Raw genomic sequence first — 24,097 nt, 5'->3', positions numbered from 1 at the left:
CACGGAAACCAAATGTGAAGCGACGCCCCCAACCGGACAAATGCGGGGCGATGTCACAGGACACCAAAAAAAACAAAACAAAACTCGGGCTGGCGACATGGCCCGCAACCAGGAAGTGAGGCGGCGCCACGCGCAGAGAAACCAGATGCGGAGCGGCGTCCATCAGCGAAAAAATGCGGACCGATTTCACCAAACCCGCGAAGTCGAAGGGAAAAAATAAATAAATAAATAAATAAATAAATAAATAAATAAATAAATAAATAAAAATATGAAAAAAATAAAATAAATAAATACTCCCACTTGGCCAGTCCAAGCTGCAGCTATCCTGCTGGGTCCTGGTGCGGCGGAATCTTCTGTCATGAACACGGGATGGAACAGACGCAAACGCAGGATGGCGAAATAAACAGGATTTAATAACAAAGGAAACACGAAACACGACACAGGCTAGAGACAGGACAAGACAAGATTCCGCGCTGCACAAGGCAACGTGGCACAGTTAAATACACAGGGTAATCACAATAGGAAACAGGTGTGTAGACAGGGAGGAGCAGATGAAGGCAGGGCAGACATTTGACGAGGAACGTAAACTGATGCACGAGTCCTGACAGTTAGCATCACAAGCTAAGCGCTTTCCTTTCTCGGTTTTTAAATAAAAGCAGCTTTTTAATAGACGTGCTCTGAATGTAACTGACAATGTAAACCCACAGTTGTAGCATAAAGAAGAAGGAAATGGTGACAATTCTGTTACAAAGAGCACTTTATAGTAGAGGATATCATTCAGTCATGAAGCTGAATATTTATATTAATTAAATATTCAATAATATTTTCAGCATTTTATTATATTTTATTTGAACAGATGAACAAAATATTTTCTCTCATATTTTCTTCATTTTATAGGAAGTGACTTCAGCAGAAAGAGAAGACAAGACAACAGCAACACTTGTTAACCACACACACTCCTCTTCACACTTTATTTTCTGCTCAGTTGTTGGACACAAGAGTCTAAGAGTTACAGTAAGAAAAAACTTCATATTTAATGGCTAATTTCTCTCATTAATCTAATATCTACATTTCCTGAACATTGACAGGTTTGCTGTTCAAAATATTTAAATTCACGTCTCATTTCTTTATGTTCAGCAACTTTTAATTATCACATATGAGCTCGAATATCAATATTGTGATCAGTTATTTCTGATGTATTGTGGTGTTGGTGGTAAAAATGCAGCTTGTTTAAGTGACTAATTCAGAAATTAAAGCAAAGAAAATTGTGTTTATGCAAAACATCATCATCCAGACATCTTAAGCACACACTCTTTAACTCACGCTTTTCTTTCTTTGCTATTTGGCTGTTGAACATGAGGGTCATGTAGGCACTGTGGAGGCAGAACATACAGTACAAAGGCATTTTTATTGTGACACATATCATGTAACACAAAAATGTTTTTAGGTATCATGAGATTATATTGAGATATTTTTTGTGTGACATTTTTCTTGGCCAAATTAAACCAAACATGGTTCTTACTACACACTCAATTCTGTGTAATTGTAGTAGTTTATGTGCACAGTAGACTGTAAGAGGATGATTTGTGATGCTTCAACTGACATTAATAAAGCAGCTACTATCATAATCACTGCTGTTTGTCCAAATACTCCATGACCTTATATTTACATAACATCATACACTAGTTATAATGCTAATGAGGAGCAGGACAAAAGAAAAAAGCTGCAGAAGACAACAACCTTCCATCAAGAGCACAGTCATCTGCTGAAGCCTACTTATAATCAGTTTACTGTCATTACACTTTCCTACCACTAGGGGTTTCAGCTCAGGAGTAGTTCTAAATATACAAACATCCTCATGCACAGGAATAAATCACTTTCAGTCCATAGAAACACATGCAAACTTTAAAGTGAGGTTATTTTGACCTGCCTTCATGTTTAACTTTATTTTAATGTATTGTGTTTAACTTTAGATGTGTTTAGAAAATCTCTCCTTCAAATATCAGTTTCTGCTCAATCTATTAATCTGTAATTACTGTATGAAAATTAAACACATCTGAATCATTTATTATCTGCTTTAAACAGAGCTGGTATCAGTGAATTCATGCACATATTTTCATTTTTAGCTTGTGAATGTTCCAGTACAGTGATTTATTAATATTTCTGTAAATGTTTAAAGAGTCTCCTATTATTGGTAGAATATAGTGTGATTATTATGTAAGAAATGACAGACAGTGTGTGTGGTGTAAACTCCTGAGTGATGGAGTAGTGTGATGAAGCAAACTTACTGTCTCCACCTTACTGAAGTTGATTATTTTATGTTTTAGGTTGTATATAGAATCTTTATAGAAGAATGATGTCCCTTAAACCGTCTTCTCTGCTTTGTCTGATCTTTCTCCTCATGATCCCAGGTGAGTCTTACCTTTATATTATCACAGTCACACACACTGGAGACAGTACAAACTGATTTAATCACCAAATCTGTGCTTGTTCTTAAGGTCCATTTAAGAATCATGAGTAAAATACACAAAAAATATATTCTTGCTTTTTTATTTCTCTGTGAATAAAGGATCAAAATGCAGATTCAGTTTGAATATTAATTCCACATTACAGTTTTCTTCCAGTCGTGAAGAATAGTTTTTATTTGTGAGTGAACTGAGTGTTTGATGGGGTTCAGGATAATAATCTCTAATCACCTCTTTTATGTATCATGTTTCAGCTCTTGGGAATAAATGGAGTGTGAAATACAGCCAACTTAATCTCTGTGCTTTAAAAGGATCTACAGTGATTATGAACGTCACTTACACACACCCACCACGTCTTACAGTGACACAGAGGTTTTGGGTAATTAACCCAGTTAAGGGTAAAGTGCCGACTGATCTGTGTAATGAACCAGGTTACTCAGGCAGAGTGACGTATATAACAGATGTACAGAATCACTTCCCCCTCAGTCTGAGTGATGTGAAGAAAACAGATGAACAGATGTACTGCTTCAGAATCATAACAAATAAAAAGGGACAAAGATACCAGGGTGATCCTGGAGTTACACTCAGTGTTACAGGTAAAGAAAAGCATCTGTTTTTATATAATTACAATTTATTTGGACCCATAAGCAGCACTTAGTCTTCTGATTTAATTTTCTACACTTATAATTTTCACTACATTAGAAAACATCTCAAACCAAACACCATTTATTTTAAAGAAAGACACCACAAGCTCACTTTTCAACCACAACATTATAAATGTTTAAAAATCTACATAATAATTAGACAGAAAGTAAGTGGACACTCAGTAGTGGCTTCATTACCGATCACAGTGTAGCGTGTTTGGGGGGTTCAGGGAAAGAGGAAACTAGAGGCAGGATTGGAGATCGTTATTTAACCTTTATTTATTTTTATAATTCACTTTTCAGTCCACACATTATGTCTTTACACACACACACACACACAAACACAAACACACACACACACACACACACACACACACACACACAAACACAAACACACACACACACACACTCGCGCTCACACAAAAACACACGCACTCGCACACACACTCACATACACACACAAATACGCACACGCACACATAGTTCTCAAGTTTTGAAGACAGGCAAGCGTGACATCTATACCCCCCTGCAACACCCTTTAAAAAAAAAGAAAAAGAAAAAGAAAAAAAACAATATTGGGGGAGTTGTTCAATTTTGTATTTGTTCAATTTCCATTTATTAATTTTGTGTGTGTGTGTGTGTGTGTGAGAGAGAGAGAGAGAGAGAGATTATGACTGGTGGTGTTTATTGTAAGTGTTTGTTGCCTTTTTGGACCCCTTTATCATGTGTAATGTTGCTCCCATATAAAACAGTTCAGCACAAGCCCAGACATGTTTAGGGACATGATTGAGGACAATGTCCCGTCCTGAGACGAGCTGTTTTGTGTTGAGGTTTTGTTCAAACCCACCATCGAAAATACCGTCGCTAATGAATATGTTGTTTTTTCATTGGTTGTTGTGTTAAATCTTACCCAGATACAATAGTGCTATTTTCTGATTGGCTATTGTGTAGCCTCTTTTTTGATTGGCTGATAAGTGTCAGGCTCGACTAAGAACTCCAGGGGAGACAGATACATTTTGGGGTCTGCGGCTTATTAAATATATAATAAATAGTCACAAAGTTTTTCTGTGTGAAAAATACGATGTGTGAAGGGAGAACGTGACAAAAGACTGACATGAGGGACTGTCACTCTCAATGTGTGATACTTGACAGCCCTGCACACACACACACACACACACACACACACACATACACAAACGCAGACACAAACACGTGCGCACACACAAACACACGCACACACACACACACACACACAAACACACATACACACACACACGCACACACATACACACACTCACACACACACACACACAAACACACATACACACACACGCACACGTGCACACACACACGCGCACACACACACATACACTCATACACATACACACACACACACACAAGCGCACACACACACACACACACACACTTCCGTCCCTGACACAGGTCACTGCAACAGATAACAGTTATTAACACAAATCTCCACAGGTGTATAAACCTTACCACTCACTGCCCTCTATTCACAAACCAGCACTCGACCACAGCCACACTTCCACACACTCACAGTGGTTTTGTGTTGTTTGCCATTCGTTGTTTTACAGAATTTATTCTGTTAGACTGAAAATAAGATGTTTTGTTCATCTCACCTTGCTCTTTTCTCCATGAGGCTGATGATGATGATGGTTCTATCCTTAATGATGCTTCTGCTGAACTATTCTCCCTCTGTGCCCATGCTCGTTCATCCTTTTTTAAGTCGTATCTGTAGCATTGATGTCTGACACAAGCCTTGCTTCTGTTTCTTTCTTGTTTTTCTTGATTTTATTAACAATAATCCTGCTTTCGGTTTCTGCCTGTTTATTGTCTGTTTTCATTCACACATCTCTAAACGTTAAGCTGGTCCCAAGCTAGTGGATGTATGTAATCACTTACCTGTTTCATTCAAGTGTCGCTAGCAGAGTAACACATGGTGTAGTTCATAATATTAACTATGGACTAACTATTACTATCTATTATTTTTATATTCCTACACAGAACTGTTTTGGGGAAATGTTTTGCTTGTGGTACCTTTTTAGTGAAGACTAAGATAATGTTCTTACTGCAAAAGGTTCTTACTGAAGAGTCCTTGAAACATTTATACTGCTACATGTCAAGGTTTTTCTGTCAAAGTACAAAGTGTTTTGTCTGATTGTTCTGATCATTAAGGGGCTGGTAAATAGTGACTAGTCTCCAGATAGAAAACCACTTTGAGAGCAGAGTTTTAGAAGTAGACGCTCTACTGGCTTCAGGACGACTTTCATGATTTAACGTTTCTCTCGTTGTTTAAGGTCTTGATCTTCAGATCGCTCCTGCAGAAGTGACAGAAGGACAATCAGTCGTTCTGACCTGTAAAACCACCTGCAGTCTGACTGATCCAACATTCATCTGGTACAAAAACAGCAGAGATTTAACCACAAAGACCAACAAGAACAATGAAGTCCGTCTGCAGTCGGTCAGCAGTGAGGATGCAGGCAGTTATAGCTGTGCTGTAAGAGGATATGAACATCTCCACTCTCCTGTTCAAACCCTCAGAGTCAGATGTGAGCTTTATTTACCTTCTTATATATACTTTATAACCTGATAGTTAATAAAGGAAAACAAAATAAAGTACTGGTGTAAGTAAAGAAAACACAAAATGACATTGACTGACATTCATAGCTTGAAGCCTGAGATCAGATGACAGTCCCATAGATTTGATCTAAAACGTTATCATAATGTTTTATAAAAAACTTGTGGAGTCCATGCCAACTCGAGTGCAAACTGTCATTAAAGCAAAAGGGGGAAGACCCAAATCCTCTTATATTTAAATACATATTTAAAATTCTATTTGTTGTCAATATTAATATTTACATTAAAACTTCTTGTATTATTGTTGTATTAACTGAATCTATTAATTAATTCTGGAAGCAATTTCATATTTGTGTTGATTAGTGAAATCGAGTGATAATTAGATAAAGAGTTTATTTGTTTTTTGGGTTTATGAAAGTGGAATTCATGTGTGGTGGTAAATTCACTGGTTATTTCTTTATTTCTTCTGTAATTCTAATGAACTGTTGTCCTAAAATACTTATAGAATTGATCAGGAACTCAACCTGCCCCTGGTGATTTGTTATTGTGGTGTTGGAGTTAATAATATTATTATTGTTCTGTGTGATTTGTATCTTGAAGGAGTTTTACTTTTAATTCTATGACAGGAAAGTAGATAGAAACTCTATTGAATCCCATTCTGACACCAAAGGAAAGAAATTCAGCCATTTACAGAAAGGTGTCTCTGATTTATCCCAATAATAAAGATTCTAATAAAACATAAAGCCAAATGTAATAATCAAAAAAGGGGCAGAAATAATAGTTTTAAACTGCATTCAATTATTGATGAAAGCATTAATTATGACCATGAACTGCTTTCCTCACTCTGGTCATGGAACTCTCTAGATCATCCAAAGAACGTCTCAGTGTCCATCAGTCCCTCTGGTGAGATAGTGGAGGACAGTTCAGTGACTCTGACCTGTAACAGTGATGCTAACCCACCTGTACAGAACTACACCTGGTTTAAGGGGAAGACATCAGTAGGAAATGAAAAGACCTACAACATCTCCAAGATCAGCTCTGAGGACAGTGGAGAGTACAAGTGCAAGTGCAGTAATGAAGTCGGACATCAGGACTCCAACAGTGTGACTCTGAATGTTCTGTGTAAGTTAAAGCTGAAGATTTCCTCACACACAATTAGAGATAAAACTATTATGGATTTACTTTAGTGTTATTATCCTGTTCATTTTAGATCCTCCAAAGAACGTCTCAGTGTCCATCAGTCCCTCTGGTGAGATGGAGGACAGTTCAGTAACTCTGACCTGTAGCAGTGATGCTAACCCACCTGTACAGAGCTACACCTGGTTTAAGGAGAAAGAATCATCACCTGTAGGATCTGGACAGAGTTACAGAGCTGTACAGAGTGGACAGTATTACTGTGAGGCTCAGAATAAACACGGCTCTGAGAGATCAGCTGCAGTGTCTGTCACTATTAATGGTGAGGGTGATGATTTTTCATTGCTGTGTGATCACTGCTCTGTTCATAATGCACTGTGGGTGAGGTTTTGAATAATATCTGTGTTTGTGTGTGTGTGTGTGTGTGTGTGTGTGTGTGTGTGTGTGTGTCTGTCTGTGATTGTGTTTGTACCAGCAGGTACTGTGATTGTGTATGTGGCTGTTGGACTGGGACTTTTTGGGCTTGCAGCTCTTCTCTCTGCACTCTTCTGGCTGAGGTGAGAATATTTGTGCTGATAAATTTATCACTAATGACTCTGAAGATGCTGACGGTGGGTAAATATTTGTCTTTATGTGAGCAGAAGCAAGAGACAGAAGAAGAAGGTAGATGAAGGTGACAATCAGGTGAGTTATTACAGAAATGTCTGTCGGAAGCTTTGTTCATAATAACATTACACACCAACAAAAATGTGGCATTGTGCATTAAGGCTCTTGGTGGTGGTTTGTGTGTTTACATAAACATAGAATGGTGCAAGAACTCTGTGCTTGTTTCTATTTACTGTTCATCATTAATAGAGTTTGTGACTGTTAGATGCAGGCCATTTTATTTACTATGGGAATTCACCACAGTTTTCATTGTTGTAGTGTACATTTCCCCCAGTGCTAATGTTAAAGGAGCTCTATGTGAACTATATGGGGCGATTAGCAATCTGCAGAATGTTTACCCCAATTTTAGCATCATTTATCATAATAATGTTTATCATCGCCGGAGATTTCAATCATGCAAATCTCAAGTCTCCTGATATTCTGTATACATCAGTATGTGGACTTTGCAAAGACAGAGGAAAACACACTGGATCTTGTTTACACAAACATTCCGGGCGCGTATTGGGCAGAACCCCGCCCCACCTCAGCTATTCAGACCACATCTCTGTTATGCTAATTCCAGCATACAGACCACTCATCAGATCCTCTAAACTGAAGCAGGTGAAAACCTGTCCAACAGGAGCCACCTCTGCACTTCAGGACTGCTTTGAGGGCACTGACTGGAACATCATCAGGGAGGCTGCAACTGATGGCAATTCCATCAACTTCCACATATGGCAGGGCATACAGGCAATCATGAATTACCTGCCTGTGAAAGTGATGCCTCCCTCCCATGACTTCTTTACTAAATGACTTCTATGCTGAGTTTGAGTTGCAGAACAAATAAACAGCAAGGAAGACTATCCCTCCTCCTAACGCTCACATCTTCTGTCTATCTACAGCCGGTGTGAGGAGAACTTTGTAATAAAGTGTTTCGAGAAGCTTGTCATGATGCACATCAAGACCCAGTTACTACTCTCACTGGACCCCCTACAGTTTGTGTATCGTCCAAACCGCTCCACGGATGATGCCGTTGCCACTGCCCTTCATTTTGCCCTCACCCACCTGGACAATAAACACACATACAAATGCTGCTCATAGACTTTACTTCAGCATTCAACACAATCATCCCTCAGCACCTTATTGGGAAGATGAGCCTGAGTTAGGACTAAACACCTCCCTCTGCAACTGGATCCTGGACATCCTGACTGGGAGACCTCAGTCAGTCTGGATCGGGAACATCATCACCAGCACCACCACACTGAACACTGGAGCCCCTCAGGGCTGCGTGCTCAGTCCACTGCTGTTCACCTTGCTGACTCACGACTGTGTAGCCATGCATAGATCGAACCATAATATCAAGTTTGCAGATGACACGACCGTGGTGGGTCTCATCAGCAAGAACGACGAGTCAGCATACAGAGAGGAGGTGCAACAGCTAACTGTCTGGTGTAGAGCCAACAACCTTTCTCTGAATGTTGATAAAACTAAAGAGATGGTTGTTGATTTCAGGAGAGCACAGAGCGACCACTCTCTGCTGAACATTAACAAATCACCTGTACAGATCATCAAGAGCAGCAAATTTATGCTTCACCTGGTCACTCAACACCAGCTCCTTTTTTTGTTTGCACTGTCTTTTGTCCTGCACTGTCTTTTGTCTTTTGCCTTGCGTTGTTTGTACCAGTTTGCACAGATACACTTTATGTATCTAGGACTACTTACTAAGCCCTTAGCTCTGTCTTTGGTTAATGTAGCACCCTGGTCCTGGAGAAACATTGTCTCATTTCACTGTGTACTGCAAGTTATATATGGTTTAAATGACAATAAAAGCTTTTTGACTTGGCTTGAATTGACTAATAACAGTGGTGACTTACTGTAAATCTTCTGCAGAACCTAATCATGTTCTCCACTCCTCCTCTCTGCAGAACACTGGGCCGAGTGCTAAAGACGACACGTATGCAGCTCTAGACTCCACAGGCCGGGCAGCTGATGATGTGTATCACACACTTGCAGTAAGTGTTTACTCAAAAAAAGTTATTTTTAACCTTTGATGATGATGATGGTCTAAATGACAAACATTTTATTGTAGTAAATCTGTCACATTAAATGCAGCTTTTTACAATGTGAGCTTTGAACTCATCGTTTGCCAATGAGTCAAGTCAAGTCAAGAAGCTTTTATTGTCACTACAACCATATATAGCTGTTGCTGTACACAGTGAAATGAGACAACGTTTCTCCAGGATCATGATGCTACATAAAACAAAGACAGGGCTAAGGACATGTAAGTAGTCTTAGCCACATAAAGTGCAACTGTGCAACCTGGTGTACAGAGTGCAGGACAAGACAAACAAGACAGTACAGGACAAAAGACAGTGCAGGACAAAAAACAGTGCAGACATAAAGTTACAATATACACAAAACAAAGCAATACACAAAAGTCAATAAACAGTAACAGAAACAGCGCCAACCGACCGGTGTGTATACTGTGTGTGTGTATACTGTGTGTGTGTATACTGTATGTAAATACTGAATGTTCAAACAATATTTTGTGCAGTAACATTAGAATGAACACAGTTTCTTAGCAGCAGCTCCTTTGGATTATATATAGAGTTGTGCAAAAAACAGCAAATGACTGAAATATTGTATAGTATGTGGGTAATGGCTGAGATATTGTACAATATGGGCAAAATATGTGACACGACCGTGGTGGGTCTCATCAGCAAGAAAGATTATTCAGCATACAGAGAGGAGGCGCAACAGCTAACTGTCTGGTGTAGAGCCAACAACCTTTCTCTGAATGTTGATAAAACTAAAGAGATGGTTGTTGATTTCAGGAGAGCACAGAGCGACCACTCTCTGCTGAACATTGACAAATCACCTGTACAGATCATCAAGAGCTGCAAATTTATTGAACTCCAGCTCCATAACCAAGAAGCCCAGCAGCATCTCTACTTCTTACAAAGGCTGAGAAAAGCACATCTCCCTCCCCCCATCCTGTCAACATTTTACAGATGGACCACTGCAATGACCTACACCAAATACACACTCTTCCAATATACATCCATGTCTACAACACCACCATATCAAACTGTTTCCATGCTGTTTTGCAGACAGTTTCTGCTCTTTGCACATGCTGTCTCACATTTCAGTCGATTGCTGTTTTTCACTATACATTACAACACCCCATGTAACTGCTGATATAATACTGTGTTCATTACTGTATTTCTACACATGGAATATTGATTGAACATACAGTATTTACACTGGTCGGTGCTGCTTTTTTGTATTGTCTCTTGTATATTGTCTTTTGTGTAATCTCTGTTTTTTTTGTTTGCACTGTCTTTTGTCCTGCACTGTCTTTTTGTCTTTTGGCTTGCGTTGTTTATAACAGTTTGCACACTTTATGTATCCAGGACTACTTACTAAGCCCTTAGCTCTGTCTTTGTTTAATGTAGCACCCTGGTCCTGGAGAAACATTGTCTCATTTCACTGTGTAATGCAAGTTATATATGGTTTAAATGACAATAAAAGCTTTTTGACTTGGCTTGAATTCACTAATAACAGTGGTGACTTACTGTAAATCTTCTGCAGAACCTACTCATGTTCTCCACTCCTCCTCTCTGCAGAACACTGGGCCGAGTGCTAAAGACGACACGTATGCAGCTCTAGACTCCACAGGCCGGGCAGCTGATGATGTGTATCACACACTTGCAGTAAGTGTTTACTCAAAAACACAGTTATTTTTATTATCGTTTATGATGATGAAATGATTATGAAATATTTCATTGTTGTAAATCTGTCACATTAAACAGCTTTGTACAATGTTTTAGATATTTATAAATACAACAAGGTGTGACTTTGGGTTTTTCACAGATTTCTCATCCCAGTCCTCGTGCTGACGCATCCACATCCTCTGATTATTAGAATATTGCAGTGAGTTTGAGCATTTTGATCCCAAAACCACCACTAGATTAAATACTAACTTACTAATAAGTGTTTTATATGAAAATGTGCTACAATACAATGAGGCCGACTCTGTGAGAATCCTGAGACATCTAGAGATCTACCAGCTCGTTAGACTCTGTGATACTAAAGAGGAGATGTGATCTCCATGTGATCTTTTACATCAATACAAAATTTATCAGACTGTATATTTATAATCACACCCCCAGTGTCACCCAGATGAGGATGAGGTTCCCCTTTGAGTCTGGTTCCTCTCAAGGTTTCTTCCTTTTATTCAAGGGAGTTTTTCCTCCCCACAGTCACCTGAGTCTCCTCAGACTTGTTCATTCAGGAAAAATATAAACATATTTAAATATATCTAATATTAATCTTGAATTTTGTAATTATATTAATCTTTATATTATTCTTTATAATAACCTTTTGTTCTATGTTTATGTTCTGTAAATCTGCTTTAAGACAATGTCAATTGTAATAAGCGCTATACAAATAAACTTGAACTGAACTGAAACAATACACAGCTGTAAGTCCAACAGTACTTTTATATTAATGTATTAATCAGTAAAATTAATGATCATATATCAGAGTGTGTGGTGATGACTGATGTAGATAAATGTTAGTAAAATGCTTTAACACACATTTCTGACTTTTCTGATTTTTTTTCTATTTGTGATTTCAGACATTTAGTAACAGTAATGTGGATTAAATGAATCCTGATACAGATAATGAATAAAGAGCTTCTCACTAAAGTGGAGAAACTCAGTAACATCAGCAACTTAGAATATAACGCTATGGGAACCTCCTTGTGGAAGCTCTGAAGCTCTGTGTGAAATCACTCCAATCTATTGGCTAACGAGATCATGTGACGAAGCATAGAGTGCCAGTAAGACCATATAAGGGCATGTACATCACATGACTCCAGCTTCTTTGAATTTAGGAGGTGCTCTGTGTATATTGGTGTCAATTGTCTCTCGAGTTGTCTTAGACAAGTACAAAACAAGAGATATAAATAATAAGGTCTTCTCTTCTTTATCATGGCATGTTCTCACCTCTCTAGAGAGCCGATTATGCCCTCTGTGTCACAAAGTATGGCTGCATTGCTTGCCACAGAGAAGAAAAGGACAAAAACATATTTTTAAACAGCCCTGATTTTCCTAATGGCCTGTTCTTTCCTTGCTGCAGTGAGAGGCTTGGGTTATCACAGGCTAGCATTGCAGCCCAAATTCCCTGTGTAAATTCTGAGCCTGCCGTCCAGCACCAGCGGTCAGCTCCACCAGGCAGGGAAAGGAACCCTACACATGAGGTGTAGGGTTTCTAGGGAAGTGCCTTTAGGGCCATCAGTTAGTCAGCTAAGTTTATTGATCATTAATATATACTTTTTCAAGTGTTGATGGTGTGAGTCGCCATGCTGGCCATGTTGGTCTGTAGTAATATGATAAACTCTGGGATGAAGAGACCCTCCTGACGCTCTGAGTAGGAATTCTGAGTTGAGGTGCCAGTTTTCTTTGTTTTTCCTCTGAGTTCTGAGCTTTAGTCAAACACAGCATGACGTCCTGATCGGCACACAGTGATGCTGGAATAGACTCCTGACTCACTGTGACTCTGACCAAGATGATGCACATGTATATATCACAGTACAGCTACTTTAACCAGCCTAAAGCTACTCAAATACATTGTTTTATTTTGTTTCACTGCAAATAAACATATAAAACATATGATGTCACTTTGTATGTGAAGAACTCATGTCAGTATTTAAATATATTTACTCTGTGTGTGAATTCTGTAACCACATTGACTGTTATTATGAATAAAGGACAAACTTCTGCTGCAACATCACAGTCTTGAAATTTGATTATTCACACTTTCTCTCAGGATTTCTGCTTGGACATTCTCTGCAGGAACATTAGGGGGCGTTCTGGCAGTGTGTTATTATGATAATTATATTAAAACCATTCAAAACGACAGATATTATGCCACTCAGGGACAGCTGTGATATACCAGACCTATAGAGTGAGATGATAGATTCCAGTAGAATTATTTCATATACAGAAAGGTCTTAGAGACAAAGTTGAGGATTTCTTATTTTTTTTTACATACTGTAAATAATTTGGCTCCCGTAAAGTTTGTTTTTTATAGATGACAACCTTTGCATGGGAACTGGCGTATGTACATTTCCAGCCCCGTTTTGTGTGTACACACACTTTATAAATGAGGCCCCAGGTGAGTATTACAAGACACGTGACAGAAAACACACTGCCAGAACGCCCCCTACTGTTCCGGCAGGAAAGTCCAAGTCCTGACATTTTAATACACTAAAGTAAAGTAAAGTGACTAAAGTAAGAGACAGTAAGTAATCTATAAATACATTTAATATAGGTTTGATTAATTTTATTTTTTTTTATATATGATCAGTGTTGAGCAGTAACGTGTTACTGTAACGCTGTTACTTTTGACAGTAACGAATACTCTAACGCGTTACCTTTTTAAATAAAGTAACTCTGTTACCGTTACTATATGGTGCGTTACTCGTTATTTTTTTAAATTAATTAATTTTGGCTGAAGTGTAGCCTACAGCCTAACGTGCGTACAGCAGCGACACATTGTAGAATTAGTTGATGCCAACCTGTAAACACGAAGAAGACGTGCTGTGGGCGTGTTTCCGTTTATTCAAGTATGTGCGGCAGTAATTCCAAAACACATGGGCTATAGCCCGCCCACACTGACAATTGGTTGGTTGACTTACTGAAACAGGCCAATCAGGATTGGCCCCCTCCCTCTCTACCGTGCGCTACAAGGTTTGGAGCACATACTTGAATACTTGTCTCTGTCGCGCATGCGCGCTCTTGCTTGCTCGCTCTAGTTTCCGGGAGATTGTAACTAATTTGCGGGAATCAGGGAGCCGCTATCAATATGTGGGAGACTCCCGGAACATCCGGGATACTTGGGATGTCTGGTTTTGTGTTTGTATAGACCATAAAAGGGCATTAATGGGAACATTAAAGAACGTTCTTTAAAAAAGTAACTAAAAAGTTTTTAACAGTAACACGTTACTTTTTAGTGTAATTGTATGTAATTAATAATGTAATTGAGAATATTTATATTAATAAAATAATCAATAATATTTTCAGCATGTTTTTTTTTTTTACATTGACTTTCATTTCATTTTAGCATATGAACAAAATATTTTCTCATGTTTTTGTCACTTCATTTTATAGGAAGTGACTTTAGCAGAAAGAGAAGACAACAGCAACACTTGTTAACCACACACACTCCTCTTCACACTTTATTTTCTGCTCAGTTGTTGGACTCAAGAGTATAAAAGTTACGGTAAGAAAAAACTTCATATTTTTAATGGCTAATTTCTCTAATATCATTAATCTAATATCTACATTTCCTGAACATTGACAGGTTCGCTGTTCAAAATATTTAAATTCACGTCTCATTTCTTTATGTTCAGCAACTTATAATTATCACATATGAGCTTGAATATCAATATTGTGATCAGTTATTTCTGATGTATTGTGGTGTTGGTGGTAAAAATGCAGCTTGTTTAAGTGACTAATTCAGAAATTAAACAAGGAAATTGTGTTTATGCAAAACATCATCATCCAGACCTCTTAAGCACACACTCTTTAACTCACACTTTTCTTTCTTTGCTATTTGGCTGTTGAACACGAGGGTCATGTAGGCACTGTGGAGGCAGAACATACAGTACAAAGGCATTTTTATTGTGACACGTATCATGTAACACAAAAATGTTTTTAGGTATCATGAGATTATATTGAGATATTTTGGTTGTGTAAAATTTCACTTTGCGAAATTCAACCAAACATGATGTAAATGTTGAAAACTAAACCAAGGGAAACGTCCATGGGGGAAACGATCCAGTGTCAGGAACAGGCTGAGGGAATGTGCACAACGCGCTCCTTTACCTACTACCCTGTTAGCCAACTTCCAGTCTCTGGAAAACAAGCTCGACGTCCTCAGGACAAGGGTCAAGATCTAGAAAACATTCGTGACTGCAACCTTCTCTGCTTCACCAAGACATGACTGAACCCAGAGATACCAGGCCACGCCATCCAGCCAGGCAAGTTTTTCTCGGTTTACAGCATGGACAGAACACTGGAGTTGGGGTAGTCAAGGGGAGGTGGGGTGCGTCTGATGTTGAACAACCACTGGTGCGACAGCACGACCATCTTTCCTCTTTCACGCTCCTGCACACCAAATCTGGATCTACTGACCATCGAATGTCGGCCCTTCTATCAGGAATTCAGCTTGGTCATAGTCAGTGCCGTTTATGTTCCACATCAATTGGACACGGACACTGCAGTATGGGACTTACATGAGACACTAATGCTAAACAAACACAGCATCGGGACGCTGCGCTCATTGTGGTGGGAGACTTTAATGGTGCCAACCTCAAGTGCGTACTACCGAACTTTCAGCAGCACATCACCTGCCCCACCAGGGGTGAAAGGACACTGGATCACTGCTACACACCATTCAAGAACAGCTACAGTACAAGGCACAATCACGTCCACCGTTTGGGAAATCGGACCATGCCGCCATCTTCCTCATGCCTGTATTCAAACAAAGGCTGAAAGAGGAAGCTCCGGATCAGAGGGAGGTCGCGTCTTACAGTGTGCGCAGAGCGGTGAAAAATACAGTGTGCGCAGAGCGGTGAAAAATACAGTGTGCGCAGAGCGGTGAAAAAAACAAAACAGTGCTACTGGAGGAAACTAGAGTCACAGTTTCAACGTGGTGGCTCAAGGAGCCTGTGGCAGGGACTGAGGAACATCACAGACTTTAGAATGCCAACTTCTAGAATGGGGAATGCGGATACTTCCCTGGCAGACGAGCTAAACATCTTTTTCGCTCGCTTTGAGGCTGCAGCTAACATCATTCACGCTGAGAGAGCTAGAGAGGTAAACATGTTCACCATTTCGGAGTATAATGTGAGGAGGGCATTCAAGAGAGTGAATACCAGGAAGGCAGTAGGACAAGATGGCATCATAGGTTCTGAAAGCCTCCATTGACCAGCTAGCACCAGTGATCACTGAGATACAAGGATACACTCCAACAAGGATGAGACGGCCTACCTACAGGATACTAAAAGCCTGGAGAGATGGTGCCAGAAGAATAATCTTCTCCTGAACATCAGCAAGACAAAGTTGATAGTGGTCCTCAGCACGCAGCACGTGCGGTAATACCAACCGATAAACATCAACGGGACCCCAGTAGAGAGAGTGGACAGTTTGCCGGTACCTAGGCGCTCACATCACACCGGACCTGTCTTGCTCCTGTCACATTAACACCCTGGTGAAGAAGGCCCGGCAGCGTCTGTACCCTCGGAGATGCTTAAGGGACTTCAAACTACCCTCTCAGGTGCTAAAGACTTTGTACACCTGCACCACTGAGAGCGTCCTGATGGGTAGCATCACTTCCTGGATCGGGAACGGCACCATGCAGGACTGGCGAGCTCTCCAGAGGGTGATGTGGTCAGCTGAATGTACCATCCACACCGAGCTTCCTGACCTGCAGGATATCTACAGCACGCGGTGCCTTACCAGAGCCAGGAAGATTGTAAAGGATCTCAGCATCCCAACAGTGGACTCTTTTCTTTGTTGCGTTCTGGGAACTGCTTCCGCTCCTTGAAAGCATACACAGAAAGAATGAGGAGAAGCTTCTTCCCACAGGCCATTCAGAGTTTAAACCAGAAACACCAAGGATCTAGTACTGGACCTCTCCCTCCATCTTCACTTTTTATTCTGCACAACCGTTTTTGCACTATGACACTTTAACCCTGGACTGTCACTTTAACTCTGGACTTACACAGCACAGTGCCACTTTATACCACACCAGACTGCACATGGACATTTTAAGGACAATCATTAAAACTATATGCATTTATGTATACACATATATTTTCATATATGTCGACCAAGATGATGGCGTGAGGATCTGCTGTGGCCACTCCGGGTCCCAAAATCAGTTTGTGTATGTCTGTTAGTCTTGTCCCCCTGTTCCCGGACCCATCAGTGAATTACCAAGACAACTGGAAATACATTTACAATCGACAGCGCCTCCTAGAAATCGGCAGCACGTACAAACAGCAGCTGTCACTGGAGACCACCGAAAGGCTAAGGGGCCTCTGTTTGCTGCGGGAGCCGAACCCCCAGACCGCAGACTCGCCTATTGACACTATACGACCAAAACTTCGACGCCGGCGGTGTGAGAGGAGACAGAAGCGTGGAAAGCGAGGAGGTATATGAGCTAGACTAAGGGCTTACCCCACCAGACCAGCGATTCCATCCATTATGCTCTCTAATGTTCGCTCTCTGGAAAAAAAACTGGACTTAATTCAACTCAGTCGCTCAACATACCGCGAGACAAGGGCAAGGGAGTTTAAAACCGTTGTTATTATAGCGGTGTACATTCCCCCGTGTGCTTATGCTAGAGACGCGCTGAACGAGCTGTACAGCGGCATTACCAAACTTCAAACACACAGCTCCGTTGCCTTTTTCATAATAGCCGGAGACTTTAACCACACCAACTTAAAGACAGTGCTACCGAAGTTCTACCAGCATGTGAACTTTGGAACAAGGGGAAATAATATACTGGACTTGGTTTACACTACAGTGAAGCATGCATACCGGGCTGAGCCCCGCCCCCATCTCGGGTTCTCAGATCAAATATCTGCTATGCTAATCCATGCATACAGACCACTACTGATATTCACATAACCGGTTCAGAAACTTATCACAGTCTGGCCAGAGGATGCCACCTCAAAACTCCAGGACTGCTTTCAGTGCACGGACTGGAATATGTTCAGAGAGGCAGCCACCTACAACAACCGCACATATCTGCAGGAGTACACTGAAACAGTGAGTGCATACATCAAAAAGTGCATTGATGACGTCACAGTAACCAAGACTATCACCACACGGGCAAACCAAAAGCAGTGGATGACAGCAGAGGTTCATGAGCTGCTAAAGACCAGAGATGAAGCTTTCAGGTCAGGAGATAAAGCAGACCAGCAAGAGCAAATCTGTCATGGGGCATCAAAAAAGCGAAACGGACATGTGCAGATAAAATCAACAGCCAGTTCACAGACAGTAAAGACACACGGAGCCTGTGGAAAGCCATCCGAACCATCACAGACTACAAGCCTCCGCCACAGGCCTGTGAAAACAACACATCACTCCCTGACACATTGAACATTTTTCTACTCGTGGTTTGACATGCAGAATAACACACCTGCACAAAAACTGCCCACATCGCCCAACGACAAGGTGCTCATTCTCTCTCCAGCTGATGTAAGGAAAACCCTATCCAGGATTAACCGACGCAAGGCTGTGAGCCCTGATGGTATACCAGGCAGAGTACTGAGAGATTGTGCGGCACAGTTGACTGACATCCTTACGGATATCTTTAACACCTCACTGAGCCAGGCAGTCGTCCCCACATGTCTGAAATCCACGACCATCATGCCGGCCCCAAAGAAATCACCTGTGTCCTGCTTGAATGACTACCGTCCCATAGCACTGACTCCAATCATGATGAAGTGCTTTAAGAGGCTAGTCCCACCCATCCCACCCATCCCTCCTACAACATCTTTCAGCCTCTACCATCAGGAAGAAGGTACAGGAGCATCAGAACCCGCTCTGCTAGACTGCGGAACAGTTTCTTCCCCCAAGCTGTTATAGCCCTGAACTCAAACCTCCACTGCCACCCCCTGAATATACACAGGCCTCCTGTGACGTGACCCACCTGACTGCCAACAGTCACACTCACCTCAGCATTAGCACACTGGCACATCAAAAATGTTTAAATGTTTACATGCTCATGTTACACAAAACATCTTGCACTAGTCTGCTACCAGCTGCTGACCTTGAATGCCTCCTGTTGCATGTGTACAATATCAAGGAAGCATTGTAGAGTCTTCATACCTATATTTACTGCTTGAGGGTATATTATTTTGTGTATTTAAATTATAAATGTCTTGTTTAATTGTTTAATGTCTGTATGGATGTTGCACCGTTTGACCTGTGAGACACGACATCTCGTTCCACTGTATGTCGCAACATGTAGTGAAATGACAAATAAAGAAACTTGAAACTTGAACTTGAATTGAATATATTTTATATAATTTATACTTTTTATTTATCTACCTCCTTTTGGTTCTATTTTCATTCTTAATTCCATTCCTTTATTATGCTTGAATACCAGACAGACGTAAAAAACATTTCACTGCATGTCGAACTCTGTATGTAGGTGTATGTGACGAATAAAATTTGATTTGAATTGATTTGACTTCTGCTTGGACATTTTCTTGCTGAACAGTAGGGGCGTTCTGGCAGTGTGTTTTCTGTCACATGTCTTGTAATACTGACCTGGTTGTAATTGGTTAATTATCATGTGTATTTATATCCTCCACGTTTCCTAATTTTTTGTCGGCTTCTGTGTCTCGGTTCCTGTTTCCTCGTTCTTTCAATTATTCTTTTGTGTTTTATTTATAAAATCTCTGTTTTTGTTATCCCTGCATTTGGGTCTTTTTATGTGTGAAGACACCCCAGTTCTCTGACAGATATAAATACACATAATAATTAAACCAATTACAACCAGGTGAGTATTACAAGACATGACAGAAAACACACTGCCAGAACGCCCCCTATTGTTCCAGCAGAGAATGTCCAAGTCCTGACGCTTTCATACACTCACTGTCTCTTGCTTGTGTTAGAGAAACGATAAGTAATCCATATATACATTTAACATAGGCTTGATTATTTTTATTTCTTAAAGTATGATCTACATTAAGATGGAAACATGTAATTTAACACTGAACAGTTCTGTTCCTTTTAATTTTAAGGAGCACAGGAAAACATATTATATTATCCATATTATAATAAGGGTGTGGTTTAGCTTTTGTTTTACAGTAAAACAGTATGACACATTGTTCTACTGGGCGTTGATGAAGTACAGAGTTGATGTGTTCACACATATAGACTGAGGTGTTAAGACGACTCTGTACACAGACAATGAAATGTGTTTTATCTCATGCTAACACATCCTGCTCTCTTTAATAATGTCTGAGAATTGTTCTAGTTTTTATAGGCTTTTAGAGAACTATTGTTTTGTGATCCATTTTTTTCAGCAGTAATTCAGCTGTGGTATTAAATACACAAGTACACAATACAAAAACATCACCAGTTAATGAAGTAAATGTCAGCAAAGATGCATGACTTGAACCAGCTAGCATGATTACACACATGATTACACAGCTGAGCTGACGGACCGAGCACTACCCCCGACGCAACGTGTCCAGTCCCACCTCTCACGAACCAGGAATGGGGAGGGAGGGCGGGGAAGAAAAAACAATCATCCACAAAACAGAAAATCCATAGGGCGTAAATACGGGCCTGCAACACCCCCCACGGATAGGAAGTGGGGCAACGTAATCCACGGAAACCAAATGTGAAGCGACGCCCCCAACCGGACAAATGCGGGGCGATGTCACAGGACACCAAAAAAAACAAAACAAAACTCGGGCTGGCGACATGGCCCGCAACCAGGAAGTGAGGCGGCGCCACGCAGAGAAACCAGATGCGGAGCGGCGTCCATCAGCGAAGAAATGCGGACCGATTTCACCAAACCCGCGAAGTCGAAGGAAAAAAAAAAAATAAAAAAAATAAAAAAATAAAAAAATAAATAAATAAAAATAAAATTTGAAAAAAATAAAATAAATAAATACTCCCACTTGGCCAGTCCAAGCTGCAGCTATCCTGCTGGGTCCTGGTGCGGCGGAATCTTCTGTCATGAACACGGGATGGAACAGACGCAAACGCAGGATGGCGAAATAAACAGGATTTAATAACAAAGGAAACACGAAACACGACACAGGCTAGAGACAGGACAAGACAAGATTCTGCACTGCACAAGGCAATGCGGCACAGTTAAATACACAGGGTAATCACAATAGGAAACAGGTGTGTAGACAGGGAGGAGCAGACGAAGGCGGGGCAGACATTTGACGAGGAACGTAAACTGATGCACGAGTCCTGACAGTTAGCATCACAAGCTAAGCGCTTTCCTTTCTCGGTTTTTAAATAAAAGCAGCTTTTTAATAGACGTGCTCTGAATGTAACTGACAATGTAAACCCACAGTTGTAGCATAAAGAAGAAGGAAATGGTGACAATTCTGTTACAAAGAGCACTTTATAGTAGAGGATATCATTCAGTCATGAAGCTGAATATTTATATTAATTAAATATTCAATAATATTTTCAGCATTTTATTATATTTTATTTGAACAGATGAACAAAATATTTTCTCTCATATTTTCTTCATTTTATAGGAAGTGACTTCAGCAGAAAGAGAAGACAAGACAACAGCAACACTTGTTAACCACACACACTCCTCTTCACACTTTATTTTCTGCTCAGTTGTTGGACACAAGAGTCTAAGAGTTACAGTAAGAAAAAACTTCATATTTTAAATGGCTAATTCTTCTAATTAATCTAATATCTACTTTTCCTGAACATTGACAGGTTTGCTGTTCAAAATATTTAAATTCACGTCTCATTTCTTTATGTTTAGCAACTTTTAATTATCACATATGAGCTCGAATATCAATATTGTGATCAGTTATTTCTGATGTATTGTGGTGTTGGTGGTAAAAATGCAGCTTGTTTAAGTGACTAATTCAGAAATTAAAGCAAAGAAAATTGTGTTTATGTAAAACATCATCATCCAGACATCTTAAGCACACACTCTTTAACTCACACTTTTCTTTCTTTGCTATTTGGCTGTTGAACACGAGGGTCATGTAGGCACTGTGGAGGCAGAACATACAGTACAAAGATATTTTTATTGTGACACATATCATGTAACACAAAAATGTTTTTAGGTATCATGAGATTATATTGAGATATTTTTTGTGAGACATTTTTCTTTGCCAAATTAAACCAAACATGGTTCTTACTACACACTCAAATCTATGTAATTGTAGTAGTTTAAGTGCACAGTGGACTGTAAGAGGATGAATTGTGATGCATCAACTGACATTAATAAAGCAGCTACTATCATAATCACTGCTGTTTGTCCAACTACTCCATGTTCTTATATTTACATAACATCATACACTAGTTATAATGCTAATGAGGAGCAGGAAAAAAGAAAAAAGCTGCAGAAGACAACAACCTTCCATCAAGAGCACAGTCATCTGCTGAAGCCTACTTATAATCAGTTTACTGTCATTACACTTTCCTACCACTAGGGGTTTCTGTCAGGAGTAGTTCTAAATAAACAAACATCCTCATGCACAGGAATAAATCATCTTCAGTCCATAGAAACACATGCAAACTTTAAAGTGAGGTTATTTTGACCTGCCTTCATGTTTAACTTTATTTTAATGTATTGTGTTTAACTTTAGATGTGTTTAGAAAATCTCTCCTTCAAATATCAGATTCTGCTAAATCTATTAATCTGTAATTACTGTATGAAAATTAAACACATCTGAATCATTCATTATCTGCTTTAAACAGAGCTGGTATCAGTGAATTCATGCAGAGATTTTCATTTGTAGCTTGTGAATGTTCCAGTACAGTGATTTATTAATATTTCTGTAAATGTTTAAAGAGTCTCCTATTATTGGTAGAATATAGTGTGATTATTATGTAAGAAATGACAGACAGTGTGTGTGGTGTAAACTCCTGAGTGATGGAGTAGTGTGATGAAGCAAACTTACTGTCTCCACCTTACTGAAGTTGATTATTTTATGTTTTAGGTTGTATATAGAATCTTTATAGAAGAATGATGTCCCTTAAACCGTCTTCTCTGCTTTGTCTGATCTTTCTCCTCATGATCCCAGGTGAGTCTTACCTTTATATTATCACAGTCACACACACTGGAGACAGTACAAACTGATTTAATCACCAAATCTGTGCTTGTTCTTAAGGTCAATTTAAGAATCATGAGTAAAATAGACAAAAAAATATATCCTGCTTTTTTATTTCTCTGTGAATAAAGTATCAAAATGCAGATTCAGTTTGAATATTAATTCCACATTACAGTTTTCTTCCAGTCGTAAAGAATAGTTTTTATTTGTGAGTGAACTGAGTGTTTGATGAGGTTCAGGATAATAATCTCTAATCACCTCTTTTATATATCATGTTTCAGCTCTTGGGAATGAATGGAGTGTGAAATACAGCCAACTTAATCTCTGTGCTTTAAAAGGATCTACAGTGATTATGGACGTCACTTACACACACCCACCACGTCTTATAGTGACACAGAGGTTTTGGTTTATTAACCCAGCTCAGGGTAAAGAGCCGAATGATCTGTGTAATGAACCAGGTTACTCAGGCAGAGTGACGTATTTAACAGATGTACAGAATCACTTCCCCCTCAGTCTGAGTGATGTGAAGAAAACAGATGAACAGAAGTACTGCTTCAGAATCATAACAAATACAGAGGGACAAAGATACCTGGGTTATCCTGGAGTTACACTCAGTGTTACAGGTAAATAAAATCATCTTTTTTATATAATTACATCAGAATTTATTTTGACCCTTAAGCAGCACTTATGCACCTTTTCCACCGAGGCAGTTTGAGTGCAGGTTCGGAGCCTAATTTAGAACCAGTTCTTTC

The 24,097-nt window shown here is 39.8% G+C and overlaps 2 protein-coding genes across 9 annotated transcripts in view; one reads left to right on the top strand and one right to left on the bottom strand.

Annotated features, from left to right (window-relative positions):
- Positions 1-24,097, bottom strand: part of LOC113643839 (hemicentin-1-like) — a 276,071-nt gene that overhangs the window by 106,453 nt on the left and 145,521 nt on the right.
- LOC113640195 (Fc receptor-like protein 2) overlaps positions 1-24,097 on the top strand; it is a 66,694-nt gene that overhangs the window by 34,292 nt on the left and 8,305 nt on the right. For 3 of the 8 annotated variants that reach the window (XM_047803515.1, XM_047803516.1, XM_047803514.1), the window contains 3 exons: positions 2,720-3,061; positions 5,431-5,682; positions 23,627-23,968. In XM_047803515.1, coding sequence (XP_047659471.1) covers positions 2,720-3,061; positions 5,431-5,682; positions 23,627-23,968 — 936 coding nt within the window. Of the gene's footprint in view, positions 1-2,719; positions 3,062-5,430; positions 5,683-6,574; positions 6,833-6,920; positions 7,167-7,319; positions 7,402-7,485; positions 7,529-9,414; positions 9,502-10,323; positions 10,854-11,115; positions 11,203-11,362; positions 12,089-23,626; positions 23,969-24,097 lie in introns of those variants that run through there. The other 5 variants (XM_047803519.1, XM_047803517.1, XM_047803520.1 and 2 more) reach the window with 5 other exon arrangements.

Source organism: Tachysurus fulvidraco, chromosome 18 (assembly GCF_022655615.1).
Source record: "Tachysurus fulvidraco isolate hzauxx_2018 chromosome 18, HZAU_PFXX_2.0, whole genome shotgun sequence".
In the NCBI taxonomy this organism is placed as follows: domain Eukaryota; kingdom Metazoa; phylum Chordata; class Actinopteri; order Siluriformes; family Bagridae; genus Tachysurus; species Tachysurus fulvidraco.
The sequence above is the reverse complement of the archived record's forward strand: the minus strand, read 5'-3'. Positions and strand labels throughout refer to the sequence as shown.